At 24.2% G+C, this 23,120-nt stretch overlaps 1 protein-coding gene across 4 annotated transcripts in view; it reads left to right on the forward strand.

Moving 5' to 3' along the window:
* Nucleotides 1-21,424, forward strand: part of LOC124952832 (neprilysin) — a 94,099-nt gene extending 72,675 nt beyond the window's left edge. For all 4 annotated transcript variants that reach the window (XM_047503310.1, XM_047503309.1, XM_047503311.1 and 1 more), the window contains 12 exons: nucleotides 8,195-8,326; nucleotides 8,698-8,796; nucleotides 9,114-9,295; nucleotides 16,241-16,427; nucleotides 17,182-17,358; nucleotides 17,488-17,588; nucleotides 17,873-17,928; nucleotides 18,276-18,562; nucleotides 19,006-19,164; nucleotides 19,237-19,313; nucleotides 19,663-20,084; nucleotides 20,368-21,424. In XM_047503310.1, the coding sequence (XP_047359266.1) occupies nucleotides 8,195-8,326; nucleotides 8,698-8,796; nucleotides 9,114-9,295; nucleotides 16,241-16,427; nucleotides 17,182-17,358; nucleotides 17,488-17,588; nucleotides 17,873-17,928; nucleotides 18,276-18,562; nucleotides 19,006-19,164; nucleotides 19,237-19,313; nucleotides 19,663-19,762 (1,557 nt within the window). In that variant the 3' untranslated portion in view covers nucleotides 19,763-20,084; nucleotides 20,368-21,424. The remainder of the gene's footprint in view (nucleotides 1-8,194; nucleotides 8,327-8,697; nucleotides 8,797-9,113; nucleotides 9,296-16,240; nucleotides 16,428-17,181; nucleotides 17,359-17,487; nucleotides 17,589-17,872; nucleotides 17,929-18,275; nucleotides 18,563-19,005; nucleotides 19,165-19,236; nucleotides 19,314-19,662; nucleotides 20,085-20,367) is intronic.
* Nucleotides 21,425-23,120: the final 1,696 nt, after the last annotated feature.

The raw sequence follows: 23,120 nt of genomic DNA on the forward strand, positions 1-23,120 counted from the left end.
AGTTAGTTAATTAGTTCGTTAATTGCTTGATATTTTCTAGGTCAACTTAGGAATATGCCGACGGTGGCACGATTTAAGTTCAGTGTTTGCTTTGTCAATTTATCGAGCTTCCGATTGGTAGATATGCTAACCTGCTTTAAATCATTTCTCAACTCTCAAACATATATATATATATATATGTATATATAGGAATCTATGTATTTATGAATATGATATATGAATGTATGTTAGATTGAATATAAATCATCAAATACATTCAATGCATCGAATATTTTTAGCTACATATATATTCTATCGATTATTATTTATTCCCTAGATATGAAGCTTTCTTTTAAAATATTTGCAAAATTTCAATCTCTTAAATCAATGATTATCAATATATATATATATATACATTCATACGTATATATATATATGTATATATATAAAAGAAGTAGTCCTTCTATCTACGATAAAAGCACATATTCATTCAGAGCTAAATTCCAATAGTTTTCTTGATTTCCGGTGAACATAGTTTTCTATCGAAATTACTTGGAATATCCAATGAAAACGTTCAAACGATTTGAAAATCCGTAGATAACAGCGAGAGAGGGAGGAAGAGAGAGAGAGAGAGAGAGAGAGAGAGAGAGAGAGAAAGAGGGACATGCCCGAAATTCTGAACTGAGAGTATTTTTCTTTTTCAATTCGGAAGTAGATTCGTACAAACGGATACGCTTACACTCGATTTACGTATCTCCTCGCAAAACAACTTTTGAAAATCTACAAACTATATTACTTTTATACTTCCACGAAAATTATTGATAATATATTAAAATGATAATATATTAATTAAAATTGATAATATATTAAAAGTATACGATATATCAAGTGTCATATTTTTATATTCCTATTTAATTATTTTCCTAAAATTATTGACAATAGAAAAAGAATTTTATTAATAGCTTGAACTTTTTTCTTAGAAAATATTTATAACATTCAGTGAATAAATTTTGAAATCAATAAAATAAAAAGGTTTTTTTCTTTTTCTTTTTCCTTTTTTCATTTTTTTTTCAGAAAGTGTTGATCGATCAAATTCTAAAATCAATGATATAAAGGCTCGTGTTATTCTCATTTGAATGATTTTTTTGTTATGTTGAAAGTATATTAAATAGGACAGCCGGTATATATATATAAAAAAAAAAAAAAATCAAATGAAAGAGGAAACTTTGAATCGAAAAATTGTCTCGACGAGATTCTACACAATGATAAAGAAAAGCATATATACATATATATACTATACATATATATATATATATATATATAGAGTCAGTTAAAAGCTTTAATGAAAAAAGCGATTCTCTCATCGAGCGAACTCATGTGTGCTTTCCTTTTGTGTACGCGAAATGATTTTTGACGTACGAGTAAGCTTGTATAAAATCTTCTTTTTTTTTGTCTTGTATAACCACACGATTATTTTCAATAATTTATAATCGATTTTACCCACAGGGAGAATAAATAGGAAATTCAATGGGCGTATGTATATATATATATATATATATGTAATGTAACGTATATATATATACATTTATACATACATACATATATTTTGTATTATATAGATGATTATAATTATTTTATTAAAGGTAAAGATCTTAATGCATGATTTATATTATATGTGACATTATAATATAATTGAATTTTTTATATTCAATTTTTTCTTTTTGTTTTGATGGATCTTAACAAATACCAAATACAAATTCACGTGAATGTTAAAAAAAAAATATTTGACATTAAAAATTGTGTAATTTATTAAATTGCTTTTTTTTTTTTTCTTTTTTTATATATATATATATATAATATGCTTTAATCGTAAACTTTTAGACATTTAGACGTAACGGGATGAAATTTAAACGATATTTAAATTAAATGAAACAAAATTAATTTTTGTTCCGATAAAAGTCATTGAAAAATTAAACGAATTTTAATCATTTTTTTTTTTTTTTATTTTTTTTTATTTTTATTTATTTATTTATTTATTTATTTTTTTTTTTTTTTTTTTACAAAATGTGATAATTAGAAGATCCTAAGAAAAATTTTATAGAGAAAGGAAAAAAAAATTGTACGTCATATTCATATAAATTGCTTGTCACTGTCTTCTATATAGTAATGTCTTTCTTTCCTCGTTTTTCGAAGCAATTAATTTCCAACGGAAACGATAGTACAGGGCTAGTGATTCGTCAAGATCGTTTCTTACTGACATTAATTAACCACCAACTCGGTGACATCTCAAAATAATAATGCTTACCTCGACAAAAACGTTATATCGACGTCGTTGGAAACGACGTTCGTAACAAAGAGTCTCTCTCTCTCTCTCTCTCTCTCTCTTTCTCTCTCTCTCTCTCTCTCTCTCTCTCTCTCTCTCTTTCTCTCTCTCTCTTTTACCCGATGTTAGTTTACTTATAACATTCATAATCATGAATTCTGTTGCATGATGGAGAATATGATTCAAAGTTATTTTCATTATTATATACTTGAAACTGTATGTAAGCTTAATATTTGAAATTAATATGATTAAAATGATATGATTATTTATAATAATATTGAAAAATGAGGTTATCCATTTCTGAAAGTACATGATTTTGTTTAATATCATCATATGGTTTCTTTTTAATGATAAATTCTTTATAAATAATGAATTAATAATTTCTAATAAAATTCTGTATATATATTTCATGAATAATAAATTTATCTTTCTCTTTTTTCTTTCTTTCTTTTTTTCTTTTTTTTTTTTTTTTATATATAAAGAATTAGATTACACAAAAACGTCGAAGTGTCTCTTAATAAAAATTGTAAAAATCGATCGGAAGTATAGCTACAAATTTGTCCAATCTAAGGATTAGAAGGAGACCATAGGATTAGACTATAAATCAATCGATGTAATTTACTAAACGAACGGTGGTAGAAACTATATACATTGTGTGCAAAAATAGTGTGCAATCGAATTTCGCGATTACCAATCGAAGTAAAGAAGTAAAAAAATTGTAAAAAGAAAATTGATCGAAAGAAATGGTTGTCATTTCATTAATCCATTAGAGTGTAACGCTTTGAAAAATAATAATAATAATATAAATCAATGTTCGTAATTAATGAAATAAAAATATTTTCAAATAATAAAAAGGAACGATATCATTAGATAAAAAATTTATTTTAACGTTACATTATTTATAGACTTTTTATATAATTTAAATATTTCTTGAGAATTTACTTTTTTTTACATTTTAATAAAACTACAAATCTAAGGATATAGATTTACAAATTGAACAGATCTTACAAGTTTCAGTATTATTTATAAATGACAAATCACGATTTAAATGAAAATGTTGATTTTATACAGTTTTAAGAATTACAAATATTTATTAAAATTTATAATCGAACTAATAATCGATATTTTTATAGATCTGATCTTCATAAAGAATTTTTTTTATTTAATATTATTTCAAATATATCATTTCGTAAATTTTTTTTTTCTTTTCTTTAACACACCGTATATAAATCTAATGAGAAATTGGAAAGGACTTATTTTATCTGAAGAGTTTAATTAACCGAGACTCTAGCTCTATTCCGACATCAAAAGGCGATAGGAAAGGAAGCGTCGACAAGGAGATAGATAGATTAGAGAGAACGAGAGAGAGAGAGAGAGAGAGAGAGAGAGAGAGAGAGAGAGAGAGATAAAGATAGAAAATGTAGTAGAGCGTTAAGAACAAATCGAATTGATTTCTCTGCTTAACTCGTTTGCATGCTCGGTAGCATTTTGGTTAAGCCTCAAGATACGTTTCGTTTCGCTTAAAGGACTATAACTGGAATGTAATCGACGTTCTCCGTCTCTTTCCATTTCTTTTTCTATCCTTTTCCGTCTTTCTTTTTCTTCGTTTATAATAGTATTCTTTATGTACGGGTTAGACATTCATATATATATATATATATATATATAAAAGAAACGTAAAATAGATAAAAAGACTTTATTTCCGACTGTGATACTTCGTTTTTATCTTTATATACTCGTTATTAATATTTTTTCTTTTTTTTCTTTTTTCTTCTTTTTTTTTTTTTTTTTTTTATTTGAAAAATGAACGAAGAATATATCGCTCGTATAAAAGTAAGACTTTATTTCTAATTTAATTAATAACATGTACAAATATTTTTTTTTTTTTTCTTCATTCGGTAAATAAAGAAAAGTGTAATTATTGATTAAAATAAAAAAAAAAAAAAAAAGAAAAGAAAAGTACTTTTTCTTTAACTTACTATAAATATTTATAACTATTCGTTATAAATATTTGTTATTTCGTTCGAAAATAAAGGAGAATATTATTATTGTTATTATTATTATTATTATTATTATTTTTATTATTGTTATATAAATATTAGTTTTTAAAAATAAATAATAACCATTAATAGTAATAATAATAAATTTTAATCATAGAAGGATTAAAAATAAAATGTATACATGCGTAATAATATATTTTCAATGTGACCTTTCAAAAATAGTTTTGAAATAACTGTTTCAACATTTTCTAGAATGATTTATTCGTAGGAAGAAACGTTTCGAAGAGAGAATCGAATTGATTCGAAGGATAACGCTGAAATCCTTTCTCCCTTCTCTTTCTATTTCTCTTTCGATTCTTTTTATTCAGAAGAGGTCAGTATTATTCCTCTCGGTGATTCTCGCAGTACCGCCGAGGGAGGCATTTTATTCGTCGTTGAAATAACACCTTTCCCGCCGAGATACGCGCGACTTAATCGTAAAAAGTATTTTACGATCGCGTTTACTTCTTGCATGCTCTCCATTCTTTGACATTCGAGTCTTCCAATTCTTTTCTCTCTCTCTCTCTCTCTCTCTCTCTCTCTCTCTCTTTCTCTCTCTTTTTCCATTCTGATTTCGATCGGAAGTGGTCGTACGATTTTTTTATTTGTTTATTTTTTTTTTTTTGTTTTCTTTTCGAAATATCAGTTTTATTTCTACGTTAAATATATCATATTATCTTTTATTTAAACAACAATAATATTATTTTATAACATTTTGTAATACATATATTTGGAGATTTTATTTGGAGATAAAATATATATACATAAAAAAATACTTTTTCAATATATTTCTATAAATACACGTTTAAATATATTTTTAAGATATGTTATTTTCTCGATACTAAAAAAAAAGAAAAAAAAAAAAAAAAAAAAAATTAAATTAAATTATAATCCTTAGTTTCGAATAAAATGTATAAATAAAATAATTTAAAAAAAAGAAAAAAAAAACAAAGAAAGTCGACATTTGAATAACTAAATAAAAAATAAATAAACATGAACTCTCTTAAAGAAAATTATTTTGATTTCATTTATTTTAAATCTTCACATTTATAAAATCTAAATTTATACGATGTAAAATTAATTTATATATAAATGAGAAAAATTATCATACTAACTACAAAAGATTTTATTTTTTTCATATTTCTCATTTATATGCATGTATTTGTATATATATATATATATATATATATATATATATATATATATATATATATATATATATATAGCTTCGTTATTATTCGTCCCAATGGATTTTCTCCATTTCAATGAAATAAAATTTCTTTCTTATCATTCCCGTTCTGAGAAAATCTACGATAGCAATTGCAAACGATTTTGATTGTCTTGGAGAATCATTTCTAAATGATTTCTTCGACTACGCTTCCTTCTCTCATATTTAACTTTTTTTTCTTTTTCCTTTTTTTCCCCCCTTTCTTTCCCATTTTTTCCTTTTTTTTTTTTTCTTTTTTTTTTTTTTTTTTTCTTTTCTTTCTTTTCTTACTCCACTCAATATTCGTTCGTCAGCGACAAATTTACTTCCTATCTCATTCTATCTTTATCTCCTTTATTTTTGTCCTATTCCTCGCGTACTCCTCTTGTTCGTCTCGAATAAACCACGAACTAGCGGATATTGCTTTAGTTACCATACCATTCGAAGCTCGATGGCACTTCAGAATGAAGAGAAAGAGAAAAAGGGAAAAGAAGAGAGAGAGATAGATAGATAGAGAGAGAGAGAGAGAGAGAGAGAGAGAGAGAAAGAAAGAAAGCTACCCCAACGATTTGCTTTATTTACCAAAGAAAAGAGACTTAGGGATAGGTACGAAAGATTCGATAGACAATTTTGAAGAAGAGTTCGAAGGAATCTCGATCGAATGATCGAATGATCGATGAAAGACCTATAACGATTTAAAGAAAATAAAATAAGATGTGATTTTAATCCGTTGAAATGTGAAGTATTTTTCTCATGCTAACAATATGCAGACGACGAGATGACATTAAAAAGAAATAAAAGTGATCTCGATCGAATGAGATTTGTAAAAATATATAAATAAGAAAACGAGATATGTATTAAAATCTCGTGAAATGTTAAAAGCCTTTCTAAACGTTCGTATGACGATAATCGATCGTAGAATATCTTTTCTTAAAGGGAATCATCTAAGCGAAAAATTCGAATTCAACTGATTTCACGATTAGTTTGATTTTATGAAAGCCTTTAGAGTTCTAAGACGTTCGTGAACTTCATAGAAATTCGTTCGATTGGTTCAATTATCCGAACCATCCGTAAACGTTTTACGATCGTTCGACATTAAGTTAAAGTTATTTTTCGAAAGGATCAAGAAAAGAAAATGGAAAAGGAAGAAATAAAGATACAGTTCCTTTCCTTTATAGAATTATATAGATATATATATATATATATATATATATAAAACTACTTTTTTTTTATTATTTATCATTAGGAAAATATTTCTTAATTACAATGATTCATATAATAAAAATTATATTATTACTTTATTAAATAGAGTACATCGTTATTATTTAATTATGTTCGCACTTTTATTAACGGAATTTAACGATATTATTTGAAATAATAATAATAATAATAATAATAATAATAATAATAATAATAATAATAATAATAATAATAATAATAATAATTTATATATTATTTTGCTACGCATTTTCGACACAAGAAAGTATATATTATGTAGTTAAAATTTAATTATGTTTATTTATCTTAAGAGAGAGAGAGAGAGAGAGAGAGAGAGAGAAAATGAAAAAAAAAAAAAAGAAAAAGAAAAGAAAGAACATAACGATACTATTTACATCGTTAGCTTCGCTCCTTTTTTTGTTTATGTTTTCGCTCGGCCTCTATTCGGTTTGTTTATTTTCTAAAGAGAGAACGTATATGCGTCGTTCGTGTCGGGAAGTCCTCAGTCTTCATATAAACGTCGGTTTAGTAAGTACTTCGTAAATATGAGAGACGTTGGTTTCTTATTTGCGTAATAATTATTTTTAATTAAAAAAAGGAACGATTTGATAAAGCTGATCGTAAACGTAACAACTTTCTCTATTATTTAATTTCACTGTATATTTAGATATGCATATATATATATATATATATATATATATATATATATATATATATAAATATAAATATATATATTTCGTTTAATTATTATCATTGAAATTAATAATCTTAATGAATTTCATTTTAAAAAAAGGGAATTTTTCATTCAATTCATTCAATAATTATTTCTACGACGTATCACATAGGGATATATCGTATAGGGATACAATTTTGTTTCTATAATTATTTAAATTAACAATTATAATAATTTTCAATAATTTTATAATTAATAATATATTTAAAAGAAAAAAAAAAAGAGAAGGAAAAACATTTGTTTAGAGGTTTCGATATTTCTTTCTCTTGTTTTTTTTTTTTTTTTTGGCTCAATGTATATGTCGAACTTACAAGTACTATTGTTTCTATAATTATTTAAATGAACAATTTTAAGAAGATGTATTTAAAAGAAAAAGGATAAATAAAACTTGTTCAGTTTGCTCGATAACTATTTTTTTAAATTGCTCTGTGTGTGTGTGTGTGTGTGTGTGTGTGTGTGTATTCGCGCGTGTGTATATTGAACAAATATATCGATTTTCGACATACTTTAGAGAAGTTAACCATCGAGCAAGAGTTATCCTGAACTTTCGATCACCATTTGGGATTTGAAAAGAGATTTTCAAGATTTTCTTCACTAGGAATCCCACCCTCTCTCTCTCTCTCTCTCTCTCTCTCTCTCTCTCTCTTTTTATTCCCGTGAGATCTACTAAGAAAGTCATCATTTTTGCTTCACAGAGCAAGAGGGAGGAACGAAGATCTCGCAGACTTCAGAAGATCGTCGAAGGAATGCTGCCAAAGACGATGAGTCCCAAAGAACGTTCGTCTGAGAAGGATTTGTTGTTGCAATTTTGCTTGTCACTCAGTAAGGTTAGTATCAATATACTGGGTGATTATTTCGAATTTTACAATTTTAATTATTGTTTATTATTCCTTTTTTTACAATACGCGATTGCATACATTGAATATAAATAAAATGTTTACTTATGTTTACTATATGTATATGCATTTAATATAATTTATACAAGTTCATAAATTTATTTCAGAATAAAATAATATATATATTTAATAAGAGAGGATATAGGTATATAATAGTTATATATTAAATAGATAATATATTTAATGATATATAAATTCTTATATGTATATATATATATATATTTTTTTTTTTTATTAATGTATTTAGCAATATATGAAAATCTTATTAATCTTTATTTGACATTCTTTCAATTTTAATTTAGATTTATCCGAAGCACAAGGATTTATACAATTGGGTGGATGTCGATCAAAGAGTTTACGTTCCTTTCAATATGACTTATCTTCAGGAAAGCTTTGGTTATGTGAGTATAGAGTATTTTTTTACTTTTATTTATTTATTAATTTTTCTTTTTTAATTATCTTTTTTTTACTTTTTTTTTTTTTTTTTTTTTTTTTTTTTTTTTTTTTAGCACATACACTTTTAAACTTATTGAAATCCGACTTGTACAATTTCATATGATTTATTTTGGATGTAATTTATTTTAATACGATTTATTTTAACGCGATTTATTTTTATTACACGAACTCTTTTTTAACGCACACGTTTATATACTATAGGATTGATATAATTTTACAATAAAAACGATAAATTTGATATGATTTGCCGATCCTCGGTTAGATAAGGTGGGGGACGCTATTGAATGCCACGTTAGGCGCTGCCACTGCCGATTTATTCAATCGCAATAAAACGCTGGATCGTGATCGACGATTTAACACGGACGATCAAATGATCTACGTTTACGTCACTGCTCCCCGTTATTTTCGTAGCCTTGGAAAATTACTCAACAGATTTTCGAGACGGTGAGCATATATATATATATATATATATATATATATATATATATATATATATATATATATATAATTAAAAATTAATTTATTAATTTTAAATCAGACTTTCTTTTTTAAGTAATAAATATAAAATCAATATATATATATATATATATATATATATATATATATATATATATATATATATATATTTGAATTAATTTGAGGAACGAATATATATATATATATATTTATATATTATTATTATTATTTAGTATACATATATAAATATACAATTTACAATTTACGATAACGATAATAAGAATACTTCAATTATTATTTAATCTTCGAAAAGTTTACGTAACGTTTTACTAACATAATAAATATCTATATATATATATCACATTGTTCATTCTCATATATCATTATATTTTATTTACAAAGATAATTTATATAATTTAATTTTTGATTACGATTAAAAAGATATTTTTATAACAGCAAGAACAAAATAAAGGAATAGATTTATGAAGAAATTTTTTTGATTGATTGAGAAAAATGATTAAGTGTTCATTATTTTATTATTAATATTTTTAATTGATTAGATAACGATTAATTAATATGATATCATGAATTATCGAAAATATTCTGGAAAATATTCTGGATGATGCTGGATCGATCCTCGTTAGGAATTATGCAAAACAACGTATTCTATATAGCGTGATAATGAGAAATAATAACAACTAAAATTGAACGTCCTTGATAATGCATGACGAAAATTCTCACTTAGCATACAATCAAAAAACTTTTCGTATAATCTATCCTAGCCGATGAGAGTAATACGTTAAATTATTATTCGTTCCATGATCGTTTTGATCGCCAAAGTTTCGTGAAGTTTCATATACTGAGTTCTAAATGTATATACATACGTAATATGTAAGTATATATGTACATACATATACGTATGTATATGGAGTAGTTCATAATTGTGCAACTATAACTCGTATCTTTATTTCCGTTTTAAAGGCAGACTATAAAACGACCAAGTTTTCTTGGATCGAAGTCGTAAGTATACAGGGTGTCCCATTTGTACAAATTCAAAACAATTTTTAATTATACAATTAAATATTTTTAAAAACTAACAGTTATACATGGATTTTATATATATATATATATATATAATATAATAAAATAATGATAGTAATATATTTATAGTATAATAATACATAATTATTATTATATCATTATACTTACTTTCTTCTATTTTCTAATTTAAACAATAATTATTTTATCATAATAATAAACAAAGAAATTTTATTATATCGTCATTTAAAAAAAGAAAAATCATGTTAATATAAATTATTATAGATTACAGATCTACTATCAATTATAATTATATTGCATATATATATATATATATATATATATATATATATATCATTAAATTTCTTTTCTTAAATATTTCTATTTTAATGGAAAAAAAAAAAAAAGAAAAAGAAGATAAGATACGAAGAAAATTGATTTCAACAACTTTCAAAGAAACGAAACGAAACGAATGGTTCGTTCGATAAAGAAACGCCTGAATGGATTTTCTCGAGAAATCACTAATATATCGGGATTTCTCCGGATTACCGTTTCCCTTACGATGCTTTTGTACAATCCATGCCACGTTGAAAGCTAATTTATGGTGTGAATCGTACAAGAAGCACGTCCGAACCTTCTTGCAAAATCTTTTTTCAACTATTCAGACGAATTGAATTTTCTTTTATTCTTCCGCAACATTAAATTCTTTAATGCATTCGATATTAAATTCGAATCACCGAAGTGAGATTAATCGTATATCCATGTTCACTATATATAAATATATATATATATATATGTGTGTGTGTGTGTGTGTGTGTGTGTGTGCATGTATAATAGATTTATTAGAAGGAATTAATTAATTTATTTTTTTTTTTTTATTTACAAATATAATTACATTTTCTGTTTCATTAAAAGTATGGAAGATAAAAATAATTTATTTTTTTGATTTATCTACATTCTAATCGAATAGAAATTATTTAATAAATTATACTTTTATATCTTTTTCTATTATTTCGAATGGATCAGATTTGATGGAAAAGTTATTCTTGAAAAATTTAAATTTTCGTTTAATTCTTGATGAACAGAATTGGAAGAATATATTGAATATTAACATTTTTTTTTTTCTTCTTTTTTTTCTTTTAATGATTTAAGCTTTCTTTTGTAATCATAATAAACGCGATCATTTAAGAGAATTAATATGAATTTTATTAATGAGAAAATACGTTTGACATAAACATAATTTTATTAGATAAAAATAAAATAAGATAGTGATCTTTATCTCTTGGTTGAATTTTACTACACCACGCATGGTAATTAATTCTTTAATCTCATACGATAGGAAGATAAATTGTCTCCACTTTCATCTGATGTTTAATTTACCTTCTGCTCGCGACAGGAAGACAAGATCAGTGTAGCGCGAAAGCCACTGGGGAATTTTGCGGTTAAACGATTAATTAACTATGGGGAAGAAGTTTGTCAAGGCTTCGTAATGTCGAATAATCGATCTCGTACTTTTCTTTTTATTAATCTAGAGAATGTATTATTGCTAAAGAAATTGATTGATAAAGATTTTTTTCGTCTTTTTTCTTTTCTTTTTTCTCGTTTAAATTATCCACCAAATCGATCGATCAAAGATACCAAAAAAAAAAAAATATCTTGTTTTGATCCCCGATGTTTTACGATCGTTTATAATTTTATGATATTTTGAATGAAATGTGTATGTTTTATTTAATTTTTCTTTTTCTTATTTTCCTTTTTTTTTCGATAAGAAAGAAATCAAAGTAATCATATCAGATACATCAACTTTGAAATAATGTCTCGTTGTGATTATAATATTTAAATTGTAAACTTTCTTCCGACGAACGATCGATTTTTCTTTTACAAAATTTTTAAATATAAAAGAAAAAATACTAATGGAATAAAAGGATCATGAAAACATTACATTGATCCAAATTATTACGCATACATGTTACGTTATGGATTAACAATTATTTTGAACATTGTTATATTTTAATTTCACAATTATACGTATTTATGAGTTAATCATTGTGACGATAATAATAATAATAACAATAATAATAATAATAATAATAATAATAATAATAATGATATTAAAATCCTTATTATTAAGGACATTCTGTATAATAATCCTCTAGTAATTCGATTGTTTGCGATCTGACTGTATGTACATTTGCTTTAACGATGCGATTGAAAAAATGCAAAATGAAATGCATTATACAATATTGACAATATACTAATCGCAATTGTGCTTATTGGTACTAATTTAATTGCACGATATTCTCCTTCGTTAGCCTCGTTTCATGAAAAAAAAAAAAAAAGAAAAATAATAAGTAAATAAAAAGAAAGAAAGAAAGAAAGAAAAACGAGAATAAGAGGTGGCGCCGTTATTGAATACATATCGTTGGTAGAAAAGTAGAAAAATTGTGAGGGAGAGAGAGAGAATAAGAATAATTGATTGCAAATTTTTCTCTCCTTCTTTTTGTACCATTTGCATAAATTGTCTCAGAGATTTCAAAAGAAAATAATTAAAGGTTCTCATGCAATGCATTTTTTTCTTATCCTTGTGAATGTCTATATATCTATATTGTTTAGGAAAAATATATAGAATTATTGATATTTGTTTGTATTCATTATGCAGTGATCGACATTCAAGACTATTTCTTACAAATTTGCAAACGAATCGATCACTATTGTATTTTCAATCATATATCGAGAATTATTTAAGAAAAATTTTTTTTAAATCTATAAGGTTTTATATATAGGTCAAATGATATATATAATTTCAAATAGTGTTCTAATTTATCGGTCAGATATTATTTAATGATTTAATAATTATTGTTTATTGAGTTATAATGTATTGACAATTATTCGATCAGAACAATTATATTATTATTATTATTAGTTTTTATTTTATCAGAATAATTATTTTAACATTTTAATAGAATATTTAAAATTTCAAATACTATTTGAAATAATAGAAAATTTTCTTCATCGAAATAATTCCAAATGTTTTTCATTACATTTACCATTACATATCTAAATACTATCCATTATATTAAATCGTACAAAATTTAAAAAAAAAAAAAAAAAAAAAAAAAAAAAAAAAAAAAAAGAAACAATGAAAGAATTTGAAAAAGTTTAATTTCCTCGAATTTTTTCCATAGAATAGTTTAGAGAATATTAAAGATTTATGATTGGAAATGTTGAAGAAAAGAAAATTTTTTAAAGAGAAAAGAAAAGAGAAAGGAAAAAAAAAAAAGTAGAGAAAACGTCTTTCACGATTATGTCTTAAAAAGCAGATTACGTTCTCTCGATCAAAGCGTTGAATAAAAATTCTACTGGAAATTTCGTTCTTTCTCACGAAATAACTCAAGGAGCTATCGAAAGCTTTGGCCGAAAGCGAACCGAAGCGAAAATAATCGTCGACGCGTGCCAATGCCTTCTTCTTTTGATCGGTATCTGGAAATTCTTTGAAACTCGTATTGAGTGAAAAAAGAAAAGACGTTAACGTAAAGAAAAATTTGACAAAATAAATATTCCACATTTTTTAATAAATAAAAATAAATATAAAGAAATAAATAAATAAATAAATAAATAAATAAGTAAATAAATAAATAAAAAGCAATGTACGCGATCTATTTTACGTTTATAAAATTATCAATATATTGATATATTTAATTGTTTTGTTATAAATAAACGATTAATATTTACGTAATTTGTATATTCGTGAATTTTTAAATCATTCAAAAAAAAAAATATATCTAAAATTATAATATAAAAAATTTATCGATTTTATATTATATATAACTTTTTTATTTATCAGAATGATTTCGTCAATGTTATTGATATTAGAATTTAGAAAAGTTATGCTTAAATGATTGTCTTTATAAAATATCATATTTATTAATCATAATACATTAATTTTTTTGTGATTTTATTCAAACATTCCTTTTTTATTTTTTATTTATTTTTTTTTAATAAAAATTCGATCATTTTTATATATCAATTAACAATGATGAATATTTAATTTTATATAAATTTTTATTTTAAATAAACGAAACTTTGCGATCAATTCGATAAAATAATTGAAAATTAATAAATATATAAACAAGATAAAATAAGAGATAATCGAAGAAATAAAATTTTTGATACACGAGTTAACAAATATGTATTAAATATTAGTAAATACATTTGATTAGAAACAATAGTGCTGTCTTCTAATAATGCAGGATCATTTTCCACGGTCAGAGAGATATATACAATACACATAGTGTCGACATTTAGGAACGCGAGCCAAACGTAACTGCTTATACGATAATCACTCGAGTATGCATTCCACAAAGTGTATGTATATGCTAACAAGGTCAACATTGTTGCAAAATGCCACATTCTGACTCTCTCTGTCTCATTTTCCTTCTCTCTCTCTCTTTCTCTCTCCCTCCCTCTCTCTCTCTTTCTCTTTCTTTTGTCTCAAATTTTCTCAAATTTTCTAAAATTATATAGATATATATATCTATACATAGTTAATTTAATGTTATTTTATATATAATTTTATTTATTTTAATATATATAATAATAATATAAAGAATAATATAATTTCTTATTTGTTATTAGATAGATAGATAATAGATAGATAAATGTTAATATTAATAATTGATTAATTAATATATTAATTAATTAATCTAACTTTCCATTTGCCTGAAAGAATTAATTAATGTATAATATATACCATACATAAAAAACATATTGAAACTTTGTTTGTAATTCTTTTAAAAAATAAAATAATTAATAATGTTACTTTATTATAAATATATAAATATATATATATATATATATATATATATATATATATATATATATACATAAATTTGAATGAAAAAAATTAATTAAAATCTAAGTATGATTAATGAATTAAAATGTCTTTTTCTTTTTTCTTTTTTTCAATCTGTACAAGACACATCGGTCTATCGAGATCAAACGTATCACGTGACTAACTTTCTTCTACAAACACGTTATATGCATTCGCAAGAATTATGCCGCAGTAAAGGGAAAAATCGATGGTACTAATTCATTCGCGCTTTCCTAACCAGCTGTGCACTACTGCGACGTCGAAGTTATTATCCCCTTTCGATGAAATATCGTCACTGACAATGTTACACGCCTCTAATGCCTAATGAAGATTATAGATGCACAGGGCTTATTCTCTTCTCAAATTATTGATCATGATCTTGCTGTTATAAACTCTCTTTTACTTTTATATTTGCAAAATTTAATTGCAAATATAGTTTGCAAAATCATAGCTGCAAATATTTGTCGATAACAGTAAAAATAAAATAATTTTATTAATGAAAAATTGTATATATATTTTTATAATGGTTATAATTGTTTATAATTATTTCAAAAATTATATTAAATTATATTATTCATCGTGCGATTTGTTTTTTTCTTTTTTTTTTTTTTCTTTTTTTTTTTAATTATTAGTCACATTTAATGATAAATACTTGTATAAAACAAAAAAAAATAATAGTAATTATTGTTATTATAATTACATTGATTTAGAAAAAAAAAATCTTTAATATTTTAATAATAAGATTTTAATATATTGAATTTTAAATTCTATAAGATGAGTCAATTTATTTCAAGTTACAAGTTGATATATCATTTTTTGATAGAAAAACATTGTTGCAATTTAAAATAAAAAGAAAAAAAAAAAAAAAAGAAAAAAGAAGAAAACAAAAAATGTGATGTCAATTTGTTTATAATTATTTGATTAATTATTTCTTGATATCTTTCATAGTGAAAATATTGATTTTATAATATTTAATATTTTTAATTACTATTACATTTGATTTATATTTCATTTTTATTTCAAAGGATTATATATAATGGATTGCTGCTGCTTTACGCTGCTGATACATTGCACGATATCGTAAACGTGACTGCCAGTAAGGATTGGGACAATTCCTGTTATAAATTGACGAAGAATATTTTTGGAGAATTCGTTGGTGCTTTATATGTTCAGCAATACAGTACAGAATATTTGGAGACCTTAGGGAATAGAGTAAGATCGTTTATTCGATTTCTATTATATTTTCATTCTCCTCTCAATCTTAATTAAAACTAATGGAGAATTTCAAGTGCTATTTCTGTCGAATATAAACTTGATTATATTAAACTCGAATGTAATCCTTTAAAATGACTGTTTGATGCATTAGAATATTTATATATAATATATAATATAGAATATATATATATAATATATATATATATATATATATATATATATATATATATATATATATATTAGGCTAATTTAATTATTATAGTTTTAAATTATCTTTTCTTAATTTTAATAATTTTAGATCTAATCTTAATGCATCTCTCATTATCTTTGATTTAATTCATATATAAAAATATTTTAAAAATCTTATCTCTGATTATTTATTAAACGATATAATTTATTTCAAGTAAAAATGAATGAATTATTTAAAATAATTCAAATTAAACTCATTAACTTCTAATATTTAATTAGATTTTAACTTTACTTTAGTTATAACTTTTCTTTTTCCTCTAAATTTTTTTCTTGTTTTCTTTCTTCTTTAAATCTTAACTCCACTTAAATTATAACTTTTGTTCCAAATAATTTCTAATTCTAATAATAAAAAAAAAAAAAAAAGAAAGAAAAAAAAAATAGAAGTACATAAAAAATATTATCACTTGAATTTTTGAAAAGCTTAAAATTGTGATTGTCCTTATCTCTTAATCGTTATAAATTAATCAGAATGTTAATAAATTTTATTTCATGGATTCGATAGGTTGGTGGATTATTCGAAAGAGTTAAGGAAACTGTCGCAGAACGAATTTTAGTAAAATCTTGGCTCGATGAAGAAACGAGAACGCAGGCATTACTTAAACTTAGAACGTTGCAAGGAAGATTTCACGTGTGGCCTGGTTTTAACAACGACACATTATTGGCTCATGATATGGCCGAGGTAAGGATCATGTTATTTTTAAATGATCCTTTTTATTTCACGTTCGAATGGCATTTAATTACTTTTTCTTTTTTCCTTTTTCTCTCTCTCTCTCTCTCTCTCTCTCTCTCTCTCTCTCTCTTACTTCAGGTTGTGATCGATCCTGACAACTTTTTCTTTACGGTACTACGAAGATTCAAACAAATTCGTACCGTTGACGATAAAGTTTTACGAAGAAATGTCACTGAAAAGTAAGACAATTTTTATTTATTAATAATTAATTTATATATATATATATATATATGTATCTCTATGTTCTATTGTTAATCGAGGTTTAATTTGTATGCTGAAACTAAATCTGTCAGAACTAAATCTAAGCTCTGAATATAATTAATATAATAGATACTTCACACTATATATATATATTTATAATATATTAATATTTTAAGAGAGATTCTTTTTTTTTATATTCTATATTTAGATATAAATTAGATGTCGAAAATAAAAATATGTAAATTATGTAAAATTTTCACAGACGCCGTCATCCTTATACAGTGAATGCTTATTACGAATCGTCAACGAATACGATTGGTAAGTCGTTCAAAGAATTAAATACTGCAAAAGAAAGAATTTATTAAAAAAAAAAAAAATTCAATTTTCTTCATGTGTTTAATCAAATATTTTATTTTATATCTAAATAAACACGACGATAGATCCATTCAAATAATTATGTTATCTAAATTTTAATTCAATGGTATAATATTTCATTGGCTAATAAATGTTCGATAAAAAATATTCATATTTTTACTTATTTAGATATAAAATATTAAAAATTTTTATCACTATTATCGTTATATTAATCTATTTAAAAAACAAAAAAGAAAAAAAAAAAAGAAGGATCTATTATAAAATGTCGATTTTATTTTTGTTTATTCAAGGAATACCTTTGGCCATGATGACTTCCTGGGCATGGTCTTGGGATGGTGGTCCAGCTTATGCTGTTCACGCAACTCTTGGATCAGTAGTCGCCCATGAAATACTTCATGCCTTCGATCTCCATCGTCGTCGCTTGCCTCTCGATCCTGATCTAAACGTCGATCAATGGTTATGGATCACCACAGAATCTTGGAAACGACTCGAGGCTAGAATCGAGTGTGTTGCTAAGCTTTATGCAAGAAGTTTTTGGCGGAAAGTTCAGTTTTATGGAAACGATGTTGCCGTTCAGGTATCGATATTTTACAGTTTTCTTTGTTTTATGTAAAATAGGAAACTGAATATAGGCACTAGAATTTTTTTTCCAATATGAATATAATATTATATGGATCACATGTTACATTTAAAATTTGTCCAATCTTTTTTATTTTTAGTAATACAATTCAATAGATTATGTTAAAATAAATAAATAATAAATAATAAATAATAAAAATTGTATGAACAATTTTTTAAAATGTAAAAAGTTAATATATATATATATATATATATATATATATATATATACACTTATTATTTTTATTTATAATAAAAAATATTATTAATTATTCTTAATATTTAATAAATATATACATATATATATATATATAATATATTAATATTTATGTACTTTTGCATTAGCTAGCAATCGCATAAATAAAAATAGAGAAAAAAAATTTGGTTTTTTTTTTTTTCTAGTTTGACTGGAATGTAACGAGAAATGAAAATGTTGCTGATATAGGGGCCTTGCAAATATCTCATAAAACTTGGCATTCATTAACCAACGGAAAGGATCGAAGTCTTCCTGGCTTGGAAGGACTTCGATCTAGCCAACTTTTTTTCATAAGCGCCGCCCAGGTTCGTTGATTGATATTAATACAAAATTAGAAAGTTGAAATTTATATGAATCCTGTTTTTTTGTCTTTACAGACTTATTGTTCTAACATGACTGCCGAGGCCTATATCCTCTCTGTTGAACTTGATTATCATACTCCTCAACCTGAAAGGTACTTTCTATTTTTCTTTTCTCTTTTTCTTTTTTTTTTCAGACAGAATTATCAATAAAATATATCGAATACAGTGTTTTTTTATTTATTTATTTATTTAAATGTAGAATATTACAGATTTCAATCTGATAAATTATTCTATACTGATCTAATATTCTATAATATAATCTAATGTTATGATTTAAAAAAAAAAAAAAAAAAAAAAAGAGAAAAAGAAATGAAAAGAAAAAGAAAAAAAAGGAAAAAAAAGAAAATAACTCGTTAATTATTTGATTAATTAAATTTATTATTTCATTAATATTAATTTATTTTATTATAATATTAATTTATTTTATAATATTATTTTCAGGGTCAATGGTATAATGATGAACTCACAAGCATTTGCGGAAGCATTTCGCTGTCCGATTGGATCTAAAATGAATCCTGTGAGTAAATGCACTACTTGGTGACAATAGGGCAATGAGAACGGTCGGACACCATGATAATTATGAGATTATGTCAGCTGTATGGACTCGGCTCAACGAAGCGCGCCTTTTTTTTTCGAGAGAGAGAGACACGTCGTTTGGTATAAGAATTTAAAAAAAAAAAAAAAAAAAAAGAAAAAAGAAAAGAAACGAATCACAAGACAAAAAAAAAGATAAGAAAACAAAACCTTTTGAGGAGAAAAGCTTTTTTTTTTTTTTTTTTTTTGACGAAACGTAGTGTCTTTTTTTTTTGATACTTTTGGGAATCGTCAAAAATTGTTCCTTCGTTGAAATCCATCGATTCAGGGTGAGTATTGTTTCCATTATGTAACATTAAACAATTAATTGATAAAAGTGATGATAATAATAATAATGATGCTTTTTAATTATTTAAAATCAATTTCGAGTATCATACGTATTATAATCGTATTTCAATTGTGTTCCAACATCGAATATTCTTATTTTTAAATTTCCCGCTAAAATATTGTACTTTCTTCTTATATGAATTTAATATCTAACACCTTTAAATGGAATTATAATTTGACAAATATTATATATATATATATATATTTTTTTTTTTATTGTTTCAGCCGATAAGCATAAAAGAGAATAATTCTTTGATGAAATTCTCAAAGATCGATGGAACGATCGATACGATGGGATCGATAAGCTTATTTAGTATGTAACGAACGGCAATACGTTTTTTGTCGTATTAAAGGCTGTTTTAAAATGCCATCGATGTTATTTCTCTATTTAAGGCGCTTTAGGATTTTAGGTTATAATAGTGAAAGCAATAAAATTTAATGATGATAAGAGATGTATGAAATAAAAAAATGTGAAAAAGAGAAAGAGAGAAAGAAAGAGGAAGGAGATGAAAGTATGTATGTACAAAAAGTAAAGTGTGTATGTATATATATATTGTTAACGCGCAAGAAAAGATGAAAAAATTTAGAAGCTAATTTGTTTGTTCAGATTGCATTTTTGTAGGTATGAAGGAATGATCATTCTAATTGGGAATCAACAAATTCAATTAGAAAATAATCTAAGCCATATTTAGTATAATTGAGAAAATAGTTACGTAAGACAATGTTTTCCAAACATATAATTATAATACCGTAAGAATAATATTTTACTTTAAAATATAATGATAATTATTATATAAAAATTATATTATATATACAAAAAGATTTATTTTAAAAAGATTATATTTAATAAAATATAATTTATAGTCAGATAATCTCGTTGAAATTTTATTTGGAATTAAAAAATTTATTATATTTATTAATAATTTGATATAATCAATGATCCATTATAATTATATTCTAATAGTTTGGAAAACATTGACATGTAATGAGTCATGGATTTTCGTTTGCGCAAAAGCAATTGCTACAAATGAATTCTTGAGAGATATTAAAAGTGATCGTATATCATTAATGCCGTCGACAAGTTATCCTCAGATATAATTATTTCATGTTTAATCATAGATTTGAAAACCATAGATCTGTTAGGTATTATATATTATAAGGGAATTATAAGTAATTTAATTCTTTTCCAGCACCGATTGTCTTCGTTTTCATTAGTCCACGATCAATTGTGTAAATAATACGTACTGTGTAAAGCATTAAAATATTTACTTCTTGATTTATATATTTATTATAGTTAAGAAAACATTTTATGATAGTTGTAAACATTTTATGATATCTCATGATAATGAACTTAGAGGTGCACAATCTTACAAAAAAAAAAAAAAAAAAAAAAAAAAAAAAAAAAAAAAAAAAAAAAAAAAAAAAAAAAAAAAAAAAAAAAAAAAAAAAAAAAAAAAAAAGCGATTAAATCATTTTGAAATAATTTGAAAGAAAATGAAAAAACTATTGAAGTTATCTAATGATAAAATATTCGTTCGATTATTATGAATCTACAATATAGAAAGGTATAAAATTATTTGAATCCTTCGAAGAAAACATATGGAATTTTTTTTTTTTTTTTTTTTTTTTTTTTTTTTTCAAAGAAAATCATCAATACTGAAATTATCAAAAGTATCTTCTATAATACATGGACAATTAATTCATTTTTTATCTATTATCTTTTATACATGCTTATTTACACGTATCTAGCAATAAAATCTATAGAATAATTAGAATCTTTATTAAAACTCTCTATCTCAAAAGAATATATATATATATATATATATATATATATATATATATATATATATAAAATATGTATATTAAGAGGGGAAAAAAACAGGATTAGGCTTCTTAACAATAATATTTCTTGAGCACTTGGTGCATAGATAAAAACCAAATAAATAAGTCGTACACTTTCTTAAGTAAAAAAAGAAGAAAAAAAAATATTTAGAATTCAATAATAAGATATTACACGTCATATTATTAAAATACTTAATTGATTATTTGAAAGATTGTGTACCTCTACGTCCATAAATAATCAATCAATCAATCAATCATTATAGCTATTGTGAAATTGATCTTGCTTTTATGTTCTTGGCTCATTAGATTATGCGATTGCTGATATAATAATAAAAGATTCATTTAAATCGTGTGGGTAGGTAAATAAAAATTTATCTTTCGAGAAAGAGAGTGCGAGAGAAAGAGAAAGAGAGAGAGAGCGAGAGAGAGAGAGAGAGAGAGAGAGAGAATATTCCTTCGATAATTTTTTCTGCCAGAATTTAAATTAGAAATGAAAAAGAAGCGAAGCTCGTATATTATCTTGAAATAATCGTGTCTTTGCGACTTTTTGGCGCTTTGACGCAAGAATCGCGATCTGTGATATTCTTAAGCATTCCTTATTAAACAAATTCGACGGTCCGATCGTCGTGCGACGAGTTCAGGAATGAATTTCAAAAAAGAAAAAAAGAAAAAAAGAAATAAAATCAATTAAAAAGAACAAAAAAAAATTATATATATATATATATATATATATATATATATATATATATATATATAAATAGGAGACACATTAGTATTTCGATCGTCTTTAAACATACGTAGAACTCGTTTTCGTGCACGGGATTCGGCCCACACTTCAAACATAACCTTCAAATCGTAAGCATGTTTTCGCATTACTGAAACACCGTTGTAAAGATAAATGGCTGATAAAACTCATGATGCAAATAAATATGATTTATATATTAGTGCTTTTCTCAAAATATCATTCAATACATCATTGACGTACGATGACTTTTTTTTTTTCTTTTTTTTTTTTTTTTCATATATAATATAAATGTAAAAATATTTCATTTTATTATTTGAACTGCAAGTTTAATTGAATGATTAGAGGTTACTTAATATCAATATAATATGATTAATTAATTCTTATATCGGTC

This window comes from Vespa velutina, chromosome 11 (genome assembly GCF_912470025.1).
Source record: "Vespa velutina chromosome 11, iVesVel2.1, whole genome shotgun sequence".
In the NCBI taxonomy this organism is placed as follows: Eukaryota; Metazoa; Arthropoda; class Insecta; order Hymenoptera; family Vespidae; genus Vespa; species Vespa velutina.